The 16039-nt window shown below is 48.1% G+C and overlaps 1 protein-coding gene across 5 annotated transcripts in view; it reads left to right on the top strand.

The window, feature by feature from the left end:
* Nucleotides 1-4918: 4918 nt before the first annotated feature.
* LOC123771941 (trichohyalin) overlaps nucleotides 4919-16039 on the top strand; it is an 83794-nt gene continuing 72673 nt past the window's right edge. The window contains exon 1 of one of the 5 annotated variants that reach the window (XM_069337760.1): nucleotides 4919-5477. In XM_069337760.1, coding sequence (XP_069193861.1) covers nucleotides 5378-5477 — 100 coding nt within the window. In that variant the 5' untranslated portion in view covers nucleotides 4919-5377. The remainder of the gene's footprint in view (nucleotides 5478-16039) is intronic. The other 4 variants (XM_069337758.1, XM_069337759.1, XR_011230822.1 and 1 more) reach the window with 4 other exon arrangements.

Here is a 16039-nt window from a genome sequence, read left to right as displayed (position 1 = left end):
AGCATTAGGGTGTGTTTACACAAGGCGCTGTGATCGCTCGGTATATCACAGGTACACACACACACATTTCTCAGATATTACACATTACGCCTCCGCCATATATTGTGAGTGAATTGGTTTAGACAATCAAGATATTCCTGGGTAAATACTGGTTTGGAAATATGGCTCCTGCTTTAAGGAACAAATTACCGGGAATCATATTTGGTGCGGGATCGCTGGGTTGTTTCAAGCGTAGGTTATATATATATATATATATATATATATATATATATATATATATATATATATATATATATATATATATATAAATGAGTTTCCACAGATATAAACAGCTGCTGCCTCGTATGGACCAATAGGAGCTGCCTCGTATGGACCAATAGGAGCTGCCTCGTATGGACCAATATCAGCTGCCTCGTATGGACCAATAGGAGCTGCCTCGTATGGACCAATAGGAGCTGCCTCGTATGGACCAATATCAGCTGCCTCGTATGGACCAATAGGAGCTGCCTCGTATGGACCAATAGGAGCTGCCTCGTATGGACCAATAGGAGCTGCCTCGTATGCACCAATAGGAGCTGCCTCGTATGGACCAATAGGAGCTGCCTCGTATGGACCAATAGGAGCTGCCTCGTATGGACCAATAGGAGCTGCCTCGTATGGACCAATAGGAGCTGCCTCGTATGGACCAATAGGAGCTGCCTCGTATGGACCAATAGGAGCTGCCTCGTATGGACCAATAGGAACTGCCTCGTATGGACCAATAAGAGCTGCCTCGTATGGACCAATAGGAGCTGCCTCGTATGGACCAATAGGAGCTGCCTCGTATGGACCAATAGGAGCTGCCTCGTATGGACCAATAGGAGCTGCCTCGTATGGACCAATAGGAGCTGCCTCGTATGGACCAATAAGAGCTGCCTCGTATGGACCAATAGGAGCTGCCTCGTATGGACCAATAGGAGCTGCCTCGTATGGACCAATCGTCAGCAATTATCTAAATTATATTTGAACAAAAAGGTTGACATTTTAAGGTTACATTTGGGAAGGATGTTACGTGGTTGACGCAGGTGTTAGTATTCACAGGTGTTGAGCTGGTTTACCGGGACAGCTGTGAGGGCGGTGGAGGGGGGGGGGAAGGACTGAGGAGCGGGTGTACATGTGTTGGGGGCGGGTGTACATGTGTTGGGGGCGGGTGTACATGTGTGGGGGGCGGGTGTACATGTGTGGGGGGCGGGTGTACATGTGTGGGGGCGGGTGTACATGTGTTGGGGGGGTGTACATGTGTTGGGGGCGGGTGTACATGTGTGGGGGCGGGTGTACATGTGTGGGGGGCGGGTGTACATGTGTGGGGGCGGGTGTACATGTGTGGGGGGCGGGTGTACATGTGTTGGGGGCGGGTGTACATGTGTAGGGGGCGGGTGTACATGTGGGGGGGCGGGTGTACATGTGTTGGGGTGGGTGTACATGTGTTGGGGGCGGGTGTACATGTGTGGGGGCGGGTGTACATGTGTGGGGGGCGGGTGTACATGTGTGGGGGGCGGGTGTCCAAATGTGGGGAGGGCGGTGGAGGGCGTTCGGTTTTTTGCCTTACTTTCATTACCATATCATAGAACTCCATTAGGTTCGTCAGACATGATTTCCTTTTCCTAAAGCCATGCTAATGTTTGTTTACATTCCTAATTCTCTACAGGCGTTTAAGTAGTCTTTATCTTATTTATTCTTAGAGTACTTTGCCAGGGATGCTTGTTGGTATCGCTGGTGTGTAGTTAAGTGTCTCTTCTCCACCTCCTTGACATGTTGACTGCAACTACATTTGCCTTCTTCCAGGTGGTCAAATTCCCCTTTGTTAGTAACTCATTAAAGATTAGTGCTAGAGGCACGCTGAGGGCCTGGGGCGCTTCTTTTAACACCCATGGTGATACATTGTCTGGTACAATATCTTTAGTTTTGTCTAGTGATGGTAATTGTTTCGTTACCCTAATATTTAGGAGTCTCTCGTAGGGGTAACTTTCTCTACTAGCCCTGGGAACTGTTCAGGTTCACTTGTGAACACTCCATGAAGGCTGCCACTGAGTTCCTCACAAATGTCCTTATCATTTCCTGTAGTGCATTGATTGATTGATTAAGATTAAGCCACCCAAGAGGTGGCACGGGCATGAATAGCCCGTAAGTGGTGGCCCTTTTGAGCCATTACCAGTATCAAGAGCTGATAATGGAGATCTGTGGAGGCGCAACTGTAGTGCACATTCTTCATGCCTTTTCGTAACCTGGTCACTTGGGCGTTCACTGTCATTTTCCTTCTTATATGGATGGCTATGTAGTCTTATATGGATGGCTATGTAGTCTTATATGGATGGCTATGTAGTCTTATATGGATGGCTATGTAGTCTTATATGGATGGCTATGTAGTCTTATATGGATGGCAATGTAGTCTTATATGGATGGCTATGTAGTCTTATATGGATGGCTATGTAGTCTTATATGGATGGCTATGTAGTCTTATATGGATGGCTATGTAGTCTTATATGGATGGCTATGTAGTCTTATATGGATGGCTATGTAGTCTTATATGGATGGCTATGTAGTCTTATATGGATGGCTATGTAGTCTTATACGGATGGCTATGTAGTCTTATATGGATAGCTATGTAGTCTTATATGGATGGCTATGTAGTCTTATATGGATGGCTATGTAGTCTTATATGGATAGCTATGTAGTCTTATATGGATGGCTATGTAGAAGCTCTGGTTGTTTCTGTGCTTTGGAAGCAATATCATGTTCATAGTTTATTTTCGCCAGTCTTCATATATTAATGTGTTCATTCGGAGCCGTGTTGCATCTATTCCTGTTTTCCCTCTATTGTTGACCAGACCACACACTAGAAGTTGAAGGGACGACGACGTTTCGGTCCGTCCTGGACCATTCTCAAGTCGATTTTGAGATTAATCGACTTGAGAATGGTCCAGGACGGACCGAAACGTCGTCGTCCCTTCAACTTCTAGTGTGTGGTCTGGTCAACATACTTCAGCCACGTTATTGTTCCGTCTATTCTTTGACTTCTGTATTTCCTCCACTCCCTCCTACTTTTCACTTCTGCCTCCTGGCACTGACCATTGAACTACGGGTTATTATATTATCTTCTAATTTGTTATCTTATTGTTGGTATTAATCTCTCTACTGTTTCCTTGTACCTCAGTTTGGCTTGGTCCATCATGTCTTGGACCGTCTTCCCTTTATGGTCCTCCTGGCATGGTACACGTCTTAGATACTCTCTTACTGTCACTCCTTCCGTCACTCCTTGTCTTAAGGCCACTGATCTGAGGTCCATCGTGTAGTGGAACACTCAGGACACAATGGTCACCTGCTGCTGCTGGTGGTAGAGTACCATCGTGTAGTGGAACACTCAGGACACAATGGTCACCTGCTGCTGCTAGTGGTAAAGTACCATCGTGTAGTGGAACACCAGGACACAATGGTCACCTGCACCTAGTGGTACCTCATGCTCTAAGGTCTCAATGTCTTCATCATTCTGGGTGAAGATCAAGTCCAGTAGACTTAGTGTATCTCCTCACCTTTCTCTTGTGTCTTCCTTTACATGTTAAGAAGTTTCTTTCTACAACTTCCACTAACTTCGCTCCCCATGTTTCTTCCCCACCATGGGGAAGAAAGCCAGACTCCCAGTCAACCTCTCCATGATTTAGGTCCCCCATGACCAGAAGTTTAGCTGTCATTCTGTGTGTCACTGTTGCTGCTCTCTGTAATGTCTCTATGACTGCTTTGTTGATGGCATCATATTCCTGCATGGGTCTTGTGTTGTTTGGTGGGGGTTGTATTCAACCTGTCCTCTTAAAATAACGTCACTTTTGGCCTTTTGCCCGTATGGCCGAAAGTGGACGTAATTTGAAAATTAAAAAAAAATGAAAATAAATTTGGGATTTTTTTTTCAACAACAATACGTTAAGGGTCCTCTGATAGGTTAGGAGGGCAGGAAATCCTCATAAAGTTTCAAAACGTTATGAAAAACGTTAATTGAAAGTTTCCTCTTCTAACCTTACCGGGTAAACCGGAGGACTCAAACAGAAAACGGGACAGTACGTCACTTTCGTGACCCAATTTCATTTCAAATTACGTCAATTTTTGGCCATAGCGCGCATACTAGCGAAAAGTGTGGCCATAGCGCGCATACTAGCGAAAAGTGAAGTTACTTTTAAGAGGACGGGTTGTGTAAATTACCAGCACCACAAGTCTTTCCCATCTGCTGTCAGAGTCCCAGTGATGTAGCCTGTGCATACATTTGCATCTTGATTGTCTAGTTCCACTTTCCGATTGACTAGGCGTCAACTCCATCTCCTTCTCTTTGTTTTCTGTCATATTCATATCCCGCTAGAAGTATTCCATCAGAGATCATATAATTTATTTTCCTTTGCACTATTGCAATTAAATCAGGTTACTTTTTGCTGATCCTTTCTTTTATTTCCTCAGGTTTGTTTGTAGCTCCATCAACATTTGTGTACCCCTACCTTAAGGTTCCTCTTGGACACACTCCTTCCACAGTTCTCACAGTATTCATGTCCATTTGTTTCAATTCGTGAAGGTTATAAGTGAGAGATGGATGAGGTACTTAGAAGAATGGTTGTAGCAGAAGTTTGGGAGGGAAGGATGCTGTGAGGCAGAGACGGGTTGTGAGGGAGAGAGGGAGTGTGTGGAAGGATGCTGTGAGATAGAGAAGGATTGTGAGGGAGAGAGGGAGTGTGTGGAAGGATGCTGTGAGGGAGAGGGAGAGAGCGACCGTGAGGGAGAGTGGCTGAGAGGGCGAGAGTTGTTGTGTGTGTGTGTGGGTGTGCGTGTGTGTGTGGGTGTGCGTGTCTGGGTGTACAAGTGTCTGGGAGCAATGGGGCTCCACGTGGTACAACAATAACCACTGTTAATTGTGAAACATTTTAGTATTGCAAATATTTGTGCCGATTGCTTTCCTTCTGGCCAATGTATGTGTGTGTTAAAGTGAGGTGATGTTTACGCCCAACCTGATCACCACTGGCGCGTGGCGAAATGTACCCGCGGAGCCTGTGACGTGGAGGTGGACAGGTGGTGTGACGTTGTTTATGAAGCCTGGCCGACCCTAGCGACACCTGCGGCCAGGTAGAGAACTCTCCTCCACACTCCATTAGTACCAGTCTGTCCTCCCCGTGTCTCTCTCTCTCCCCACACTTACAAACATCCTCAAGTGCCCCACTTAACACTTTATAAGCGAGAGAGAGGTTACAGATGCGTTTTGAGAGATAAGGAAGCCAGTTCACGCGAGACAGACGCCCGTCTTCTCAGCGCTATCAGTCAGTGCCACGTGTTATCCTCGCCAAGCAAGCGGACGGGACAAGGCGCCATGCCACAGGAGAACATTACCAAGGTGGAGCTGGAGAGAGGCACAATGAAAGACGCCGCCAAGGACACCCTAGACACTGAGGACAACACCTTGGTGAGAGGTAGGAGTTACTGAGACGCTTCTTGTAATATTGTTCATGTTATACACTGTAATTACCTCAGTGAATAGCCCTCAGATGAATGGCATTTGTGTATTATTATGGGATGCTACATTAAGGGTAGTGAACAGCACATCAGGGGTAGTGAACAGCACATCAGGGGTAGTGAACAGCACATCAGGGGTAGTGAACAGCACATTAATGGTAGTGAACAGCACATTAATGGTAGTGAACAGCACATCAGGGGTAGTGAACAGCACATCAGGGGTAGTGAACAGCACATCAGCGGTAGTGAACAGCACATTAATGGTAGTGAACAGCACATCAGGGGTAGTGAACAGCACATCAGGGGTAGTGAACAGCACATCAGCGGTAGTGAACAGCACATCAGGGGTAGTGAACAGCACATTAATGGTAGTGAACAGCACATCAGGGGTAGTGAACAGCACATCAGGGGTAGTGAACAGCACATCAGCGGTAGTGAACAGCACATCAGGGGTAGTGAACAGCACATTAATGGTAGTGAACAGCACATTAGGGGTAGTGAACAGCACATTAATGGTAGTGAACAGCACATCAGGGGTAGTGAACAGCACATTAATGGTAGTGAACAGCACATCAGGGGTAGTGAACAGCACATTAATGGTAGTGAACAGCACATCAGGGGTAGTGAACAGCACATCAGGGGTAGTGAACAGCACATCAGCGGTAGTGAACAGCACATCAGGGGTAGTGAACAGCACATTAGGGGTAGTGAACAGCACATTAATGGTAGTGAACAGCACATCAGGGGTAGTGAACAGCACATTAATGGTAGTGAACAGCACATCAGGGGTAGTGAACAGCACATTAATGGTAGTGAACAGCACATTAATGGTAGTGAACAGCACATTAGGGGTAGTGAACAGCACATTAATGGTAGTGAACAGCACATCAGGGGTAGTGAACAGCACATCAGGGGTAGTGAACAGCACATCAGGGGTAGTGAACAGCACATTAATGGTAGTGAACAGCACATTAGGGGTAGTGAACAGCACGTTAATGGTAGTGAACAGCACATCAGCGGTAGTGAACAGCACATTAATGGTAGTGAACAGCACATTAGGGGTAGTGAACAGCACATCAGGGGTAGTGAACAGCACATCAGGGGTAGTGAACAGCACATTAATGGTAGTGAACAGCACATTAATGGTAGTGAACAGCACATTAGGGGTAGTGAACAGCACATTAATGGTAGTGAACAGCACATCAGGGGTAGTGAACAGCACATCAGGGGTAGTGAACAGCACATCAGGGGTAGTGAACAACACATCAGGGGTAGTGAACAGCACACCAGGGGTAGTGAACAGCACATTAAGGGGAGTGAACAGCACATTAGGGGTAGTGAACAGCACATCAGGGGTAGTGAACAGCACATCAGGGGTAGTGAACAGCACATTAAGGGTAGTGAACAACACATCAGGGGTAGTGAACAGCACATCAGGGGTAGTGAACAACACATCAGGGGTGGTGAACACCACATCAGGGGTATAGTGAACAACACATCAGGGGTAGTGAACAACACATCAGGGGTAGTGAACAGCACATCAGGGGTAGTGAACAACACATCAGGGGTGGTGAACACCACATCAGGGGTATAGTGAACAACACATCAGGGGTAGTGAACACCACATCAGGGGGTAGTGAACAACACATCATGGGGTAGTGAACACCACATCAGGGGTATAGTGAACAACACATCAGGAGTGGTGAACAGCACATCAGGGGTAGTGAACAGCACATCAGGGGTAGTGAACAGCACATTAAGGGGAGTGAACAGCACATTAGGGGTAGTGAACAGCACATCAGGGGTAGTGAACACCACATCAGGGGTATAGTGAACAACACATCAGGGGTAGTGAACAGCACATTAAGGGGAGTGAACAACACATCAGGGGTATAGTGAACAACACATTAAGGGGAGTGAACAACACATCAGGGGTAGTGAACAGCAAATCAGGGGTAGTGAACAGTACATTAGGGGTAGTGAACAGCACATTAAGGGTAGTGAACAGCACATCAGGGGTAGTGAACAGCACATTAAGGGGAGTGAACAACACACCAGGGGTAGTGAACAGTACATTAGGGGTAGTGAACAGCACATCAGGGGTAGTGAACAGCACATTAAGGGTAGTGAACATCACATCAGGGGTAGTGAACAGCACACCAGGGGTAGTGAACACCACATCAGGGGGTAGTGAACACCACATCAGGGGTAGTGAACACCACATCAGGGGTATAGTGAACACCACATCAGGGGTAGTGAACACCACATCAGGGGGTAGTGAACAACACATCAGGGGTAGTGAACACCACATCAGGGGGGAGTGAACAACACATCAGGGGTAGTGAACACCACATCAGGGGTAGTGAACACCACATCAGGGGTAGTGAACACCACATCAGGGGTAGTGAACACCACATCAGGGGTAGTGAACACCACATCAGGGGGTAGTGAACAACACATCAGGGGTAGTGAACACCACATCAGGGGTAGTGAACAACACTTTAAGGGTAGTGAACACCACATCAGGGGTAGTGAACACCACATCAGGGGGTAGTGAACAACACATCAGGGGTAGTGAACACCACATCAGGGGGGAGTGAACAACACATCAGGGGTAGTGAACATCACATCAGGGGTAGTGAACACCACATCAGGTGTAGTGAACACCACATCAGGGGTAGTGAACACCACATCAGGGGTAGTGAACACCACATCAGGGGGTAGTGAACAACACATCAGGGGTAGTGAACACCACATCAGGGGTAGTGAACACCACATCAGGGGGTAGTGAACAACACATCAGGGGTAGTGAACACCACATCAGGGGTAGTGAACAACACTTTAAGGGTAGTGAACACCACATCAGGGGGTAGTGAACACCACATCAGGGGTAGTGAACACCACATCAGGGGTAGTGAACACCACATCAGGGGTAGTGAACACCACATCAGGGGTAGTGAACACCACATCAGGGGGTAGTGAACAACACATCAGGGGTAGTGAACACCACATCAGGGGTAGTGAACACCACATCAGGGGTAGTGAACACCACATCAGGGGGCAGCCAATGGCACTTTATGGCACGTCAAATTAATACAATGATGAAGACAATTTATAAAAAGAATTTGCTGAATTTTTGGTATAAGTAGTTTTTTTAATTATTTTTCTTTCATTATATTTAATTTTGACTCATTTGTACCCAACCGCCGTGTTCTTAACGGAGCTGAGAACCGTCACTTGTCGGCTCTATCAACACGGAGACCTTTGTGAGACAATATGCTGCGCCTTGTAAAAATATTCAGTAGTTACTTCACTGTCAAGATAAGAGCCTCAGTTCGTCAAGCATTTACCTCTTACGAAACCTCTACATCTTTCGTTAATCATAGCGGCTTAATTTTGTATTAAACAGTTTACAAGCTGGGAAACTCCACAACCCAAGGTTGTTATTGTTATAAACAACCTTCTAGTGCTTCGGTGCTCATATGAACTGTTTTATAAATAGAAGGCTCAAGATTGAGGGAAAGATGTACAGGTTTCGTAAGTGGAGGGTTAAATGATTAGGGAATCCTGGTGGGAACCTTGGGTGTGTGTTGAAGGGCCTCGGACTCCCCCACACCAGCACCTGGAGTGCCTCCTGGAGGAACAACACTTCAGCCTCCTATATAGTGCTCGAGCAATACCTTGAGGGTGTGTAAACTTGTGTGAGTTTGTCTCCAGACACTTGTAGAGTGGACAAGTGTCAACACTGCTGAGGGCCTTCTCTCAAGATGAGAGAGAGAGACATTTGTTGGGGTTTATCTTAGTCTTCCTTGGTGTATACTGTGGTATACTGTTGCCTCTCCTGGTGTACTCTGGTATGCTGTTGCCTCTACTGGTGTACTGTGGTATACTGTTGCCTCTCCTGGTGTACTGTGGTATACTGTTGCCTCTCCTGGTGTACTGTGGTATACTGTTGCTCTCCTGGTGTACTGTGGTATACTCTTTCCTCTCCTGGTGTACTGTGGTATACTGTTGCCTCTCCTGGTGTATTGTGGTATACTGTTGCCTCTCCTGGTGTACTGTGGTATACTCTTGCCTCTCCTGGTGTGCTGTGGTATACTCTTGCCTCTCCTGGTGTAATGTGGTATACTCTTGCCTCTCCTGGTGTACTGTGGTATACTCTTTCCTCTCCTGGTGTACTGTGGTATACAGTTGGCTCTCCTGGTGTACTGTGGTATACTGTTGGCTCTCCTGGTGTACTGTGGTATACTGTTGCCTCTCCTAGTGTACTGTGGTATACTCTTGGCTCTCCTGGTGTACTGTGGTATACTGTTGCCTCTCCTGGTGTACTGTGATATACTGTTGGCTCTCCTGGAGTACTGTGGTATACTGTTGCTCTCCTGGTGTACTGTGGTATACTGTTGGCTCTCCTGGTGTACTGTGGTATGCTGTTGGCTCTCCTGGTGTACTGTGGTATACTGTTGGCTCTCCTGGTGTACTGTGGTATACTGTTGCCTCTCCTGGTGTACTGTGGTATACTGTTGCTCTCCTGGTGTACTGTGGTATACTGTTGGCTCTCCTAGTGTACTGTGGTATACTGTTGGCTCTCTTGGTGTACTGTGGTATACTGTTGCCTCTCCTGGTGTACTGTGGTATACTGTTGTCTCTCCTGGTGTACTGTGGTATACTGTTGCTCTCCTGGTGTACTGTGGTATACTGTTGGCTCTCCTAGTGTACTGTGGTATACTGTTGGCTCTCTTGGTGTACTGTGGTATACTGTTGGCTATCCTGGTGTACTGTGGTATACTGTTGCTCTCCTGGTGTACTGTGGTATACTGTTGCCTTTCTTGGTATACTGTGACAGGATGTCTAATCATGCTATTGGTACTGAAGCTATAACAGTGACACTGAGGCTATGACAGTGACACTGAGGCTATGACAGTGACACTGAAGCTATGACAGTGACACTGAGGCTATGACAGTGACACTGAGACTATAACAGTGACACTGAAGCTATGACAGTGACACTGAGGCTATAACAGTGACACTGAGACTATAACAGTGACACTGAGACTATGACAGTGTCACTGAAGCTATAACAGTGACACTGAGGCTATAACAGTGACACTGAGGCTATAACAGTGTCACTGAGGCTATAACAGTGACACTGAGGCTATAACAGTGACACTGAGACTATAACAGTGTCACTGAGGCTATAACAGTGACACTGAGACTATAACAGTGACACTGAGACTATAACAGTGACACTGAAGCTATGACAGTGACACTGAGGCTATAACAGTGACACTGAAGCTATAACAGTGACACTGAGGCTATAACAGTGACACTGAGGCTATGACAGTGACACTGAGGCTATGACAGTGACACTGAGGCTATAACAGTGACACTGAAGCTATAACAGTGACACTGAGGCTATAACAGTGACACTGAGGCTATAACAGTGACACTGAAGCTATAACAGTGACACTGAGGCTATAACAGTGACACTGAGACTATGACAGTGACACTGAGGCTATGACAGTGACACTGAGGCTATAACAGTGACACTGAGGCTATGACAGTGACACTGAGGCTATAACAGTGACACTGAGGCTATGACAGTGTCACTGAAGCTATAACAGTGACACTGAGGCTATGACAGTGACACTGAGGCTATAACAGCATGATGAACACTGACCAGCATGATGAACACTGACCAGCATGATGAACACTGACCAGCATGATGAACACTGACCAGCATGATGAACACTGACCAGCATGATGAACACTGACCAGCATGATGAACACTGACCAGCATGATGAACACTGACCAGCATGATGAACACTGACCAGCATGATGAACACTGACCAGCATGATGAACACTAACCAGCATGAACTACTGAACCACTACCACCATTACCAACCACCACCACCACACTAACAAGTACCCCACACAACTCTCTCAGGTCTGCCACAGAGTATATTAATCCCTGCTCATCAGCTGCCACTGACGGAGTGTCTATCATTCTCGCCTGATACACACCTGTCAGTCATAATACTCATCGCTTTGTCCTTCCGTTCATAAGCTAATGTTGCCGAGTCAGCGTTGATTCATCACTACTCATCCCACGGGTAAATCCCTGCGAACGGCATTGTATGAGCATTGATGATGTTGATCCAACGTCATACGTTAGTGGTTGATGGTTTTGTTGAATGAAGAGTTTGTTTGGGGGTATAAGAGCGGCCAGAAGGATCTGTTCTCTCCCACGGGTGAGAGCGAGGGACGCGGGAACAGGTCATCCCGTACCACTTATGGAAAGGAGTTTATTTTTCTGTTTATGGGAGCCGAGCGAACAGCACGCTGGACTTGTGATCCTGTGGTCCTAGGTTCAATCCCGGGCGCCGACGAGAAACAATGGCCAGAGTTTCTTTCATCCTATGCCCCTGTTGCCAAGCAGTAAAATAGGTACCTGGGTGTTAGTCAGCTGTCACGGGCTGCTTCCTGTGGGTGGAGGCCTGGTCGAGGACCGGGCCGCGGGGACACTAAGCCCCGAAATTATCTCAAGATAACCTCTCAAGATGGGGGTCTTCGCGTCACTAGTCTGAGCGGGCAGCCTGCCTCTGATTGTCAAGGTCAACTACTGCTCACTGCAAGATGGTCTGTCCTGTGGGGCAAGAGTCATTACATCAGACGATCCACGCACGGCAAGTCGGGGCCCATGAGCTAACACCCCCATCCTGCAAGCACAAGTTATAGTGACTACAACCCACATTTCAGTATCTTGGGGAATAGAATGGACCTTCTCAGGTAGGTAACCAGGAGCCATATGAAGGGGGATTGATGAAGAGGGAACTATGAGAAGATGAGAGAGTTTCTATTGGTAATACGATGGAAGGATGAACTGTGCGTGACTGACAGTAGCATCATGGTGGTCCAGCAACCCGTCCTCTTAAAAATAACGTCACTTTCGGCTGGTATGCGCGGCGCTATGGCCAAATTTGGACGTAATTTGAAATGAAATTGACTCACAAAAGTGACGTACTGTTCCGTTTTCTGTTTGAGTCGTCCGGCCGACTCTGTAAGGTTAGAATAGATGACTTTCCATTAACGTTTTTCATAACGTTTTGAAACTTTATGAGAATTTCCTGCCCACCTAACCTATCAGAAGACCCTTAACTTACTGTTGTTGAAAAAAAAAATCCCAAATTTATTTTCATTTTTTTATCATTTTCAAATTACGTCTAAATTTGGCCATACGGGTAAACGGCCAAAAGCGACGTTCTTTTTAAGAGGACAGGTTGTCACAAGCCACAAGTTTCTCCTGGTCCAAAGAAAGGGGAATACAAGTTACATAACTAATTTGTGGCTTAATAAAGTTGTATTGAAGTAGAGCAATTAAGTATAAGAGCATGCATGAACAACAGGAATAACTGAACAACAGGAACAATTGAACAGGAACAACTGAACAACAGGAACAACTGAACAGGAACAACTGAACAACAGGAACAACTGAACAGGAACAACTGAACAACAGGAACAACTGAACAACAGGAACAACTGAACAACAGGAACAACTGAACAACAGGAACAACTGAACAACAGGAACAATTAGGATGAGTGACACTGTCCAATACTGTCACTATGGCGGTGTGTCCACTCACAGGATGAGTGGCGCTGCTCAATACTGTCACTATGGTGGTGTGTCCACTCACAGGATGAGTGACGCTGCCCAATACTGTCACTATGGCGGTGTGTCCACTCACAGGATGAGTGACGCTGCCCAATACTGTCACTATGGCGGTGTGTCCACTCACAGGATGAGTGACGCTGCCCAATACTGTCACTATGGCGGTGTGTCCACTCACAGGATGAGTGACGCTGCCCAATACTGTCACTATGGCGGTGTGTCCACTCACAGGATGAGTGACGCTGCCCAATACTGTCACTATGGCGGTGTGTCCACTCACAGGATGAGTGACGCTGCCCAATACTGTCACTATGGCGGTGTGTCCACTCACAGGATGAGTGACGCTGTCCAATACTGTCACTATGGCGGTGTGTCCACTCACAGGATGAGTGACGCTGCCCAATACTGTCACTATGGCGGTGTGTCCACTCACAGGATGAGTGACGCTGCCCAATACTGTCACTATGGCGGTGTGTCCACTCACAGGATGAGTGACGCTGCCCAATACTGTCACTATGGCGGTGTGTCCACTGACAGGATGAGTGGCGCTGCCCAATACTGTCACTATGGCGGTGTGTCCACTCACAGGATGAGTGACGCTGTCCAATACTGTCACTATGGCGGTGTGTCCACTCACAGGATGAGTGGCGCTGCCCAATACTGTCACTATGGCGGTGTGTCCACTCACAGGATGAGTGACGCTGCCCAATACTGTCACTATGGCGGTGTGCCCACTCACAGGATGAGTGACGCTGCCCAATACTGTCACTATGGCGGTGTGTCCACTCACAGGATGAGTGGCGCTGCCCAATACTGTCACTATGGCGGTGTGTCCACTCACAGGATGAGTGACGCTGCCCAATACTGTCACTATGGCGGTGTGTCCACTCACAGGATGAGTGACGCTGCCCAATACTGTCACTATGGCGGTGTGTCCACTCACAGGATGAGTGACGCTGCCCAATACTGTCACTATGGCGGTGTGTCCACTCACAGGATGAGTGACGCTGACCAATACTGTCACTATGGCGGTGTGTCCACTCACAGGATGAGTGACGCTGACCAATACTGTCACTATGGCGGTGTGTCCACTCACAGGATGAGTGACGCTGCCCAATACTGTCACTATGGCGGTGTGTCCACTCACAGGATGAGTGACGCTGCCCAATACTGTCACTATGGCGGTGTTTCCACTCACAGGATGAGTGACACTGCCCAATACTGTCACTATGGCGGTGTTTCCACTCACAGGATGAGTGACGCTGCCCAATACTGTCACTATGGCGGTGTGTCCACTCACAGGATGAGTGGCGCTGCCCAATACTGTCACTATGGCGGTGTTTCCACTCACAGGATGAGTGACACTGCCCAATACTGTCACTATGGCGGTGTGTCCACTCACAGGATGAGTGACACTGCCCAATACTGTCACTATGGCGGTGTGTCCACTCACAGGATGAGTGACGCTGCCCAATACTGTCACTATGGCGGTGTTTCCACTCACAGGATGAGTGGCGCTGCCCAATACTGTCACTATGGCGGTGTTTCCACTCACAGGATGAGTGACGCTGCCCAATACTGTCACTATGGCGGTGTTTCCACTCACAGGATGAGTGACGCTGCCCAATACTGTCACTATGGCGGTGTTTCCACTCACAGGATGAGTGACGCTGCCCAATACTGTCACTATGGCGGTGTTTCCACTCACAGGATGAGTGACGCTGCCCAATACTGTCACTATGGCGGTGTTTCCACTCACAGGATGAGTGGCGCTGCCCAATACTGTCACTATGGCGGTGTGTCCACTCACAGGATGAGTGACGCTGCCCAATACTGTCACTATGGCGGTGTGTCCACTCACAGGATGAGTGGCGCTGCCCAATACTGTCACTATGGCGGTGTGTCCACTCACAGGATGAGTGGCGCTGCCCAATACTGTCACTATGGCGGTGTGCCCACTCACAGGATGAGTGGCGCTGCCCAATACTGTCACTATGGCGGTGTGCCCACTCACAGGATGAGTGACGTTGCCCAATACTGTCACTATGGCGGTGTGTCCACTCACAGGATGAGTGGCGCTGCCCAATACTGTCACTATGGCGGTGTTTCCACTCACAGGATGAGTGACGCTGCCCAATACTGTCACTATGGCGGTGTGTCCACTCACAGGATGAGTGACGCTGCCCAATACTGTCACTATGGCGGTGTGTCCACTCACAGGATGAGTGGCGCTGCCCAACACTGTCACTATGGCGGTGTGTCCACTCACAGGATGAGTGACGCTGCCCAATACTGTCACTATGGCGGTGTGTCCACTCACAGGATGAGTGACGCTGCCCAATACTGTCACTATGGCGGTGTGTCCACTCACAGGATGAGTGACGCTGCCCAATACAATCACTATGGCGGTGTGTCCACTCACAGGATGAGTGACGCTGCCCAATACTGTCACTATGGCGGTGTGTCCACTCACAGGATGAGTGACGCTGCCCAATACTGTCACTATGGCGGTGTGTCCACTCACAGGATGAGTGACGCTGCCCAATACTGTCACTATGACGGTGTGTCCACTCACAGGATGAGTGGCGCTGCCCAATACCGTCACTATGGAGGTGTGTCCACTCACAGGATGAGTGGCGCTGCCCAATACCGTCACTATGGCGGTGTGCCCACTCACAGGATGAGTGACGCTGCCCAATACTGTCACTATGGCGGTGTGTCCACTCACAGGATGAGTGGCGCTGCCCAATACTGTCACTATGGCGGTGTGTCCACTCACAGGATGAGTGGCGCTGCCCAATACTGTCACTATGGCGGTGTTTCCACTCACAGGATGAGTGACGCTGCCCAA

This window comes from Procambarus clarkii, chromosome 38 (genome assembly GCF_040958095.1).
Source record: "Procambarus clarkii isolate CNS0578487 chromosome 38, FALCON_Pclarkii_2.0, whole genome shotgun sequence".
NCBI classification, from domain to species: Eukaryota; Metazoa; Arthropoda; class Malacostraca; order Decapoda; family Cambaridae; genus Procambarus; species Procambarus clarkii.
This window is presented reverse-complemented; position numbering and strand designations above follow the sequence as displayed.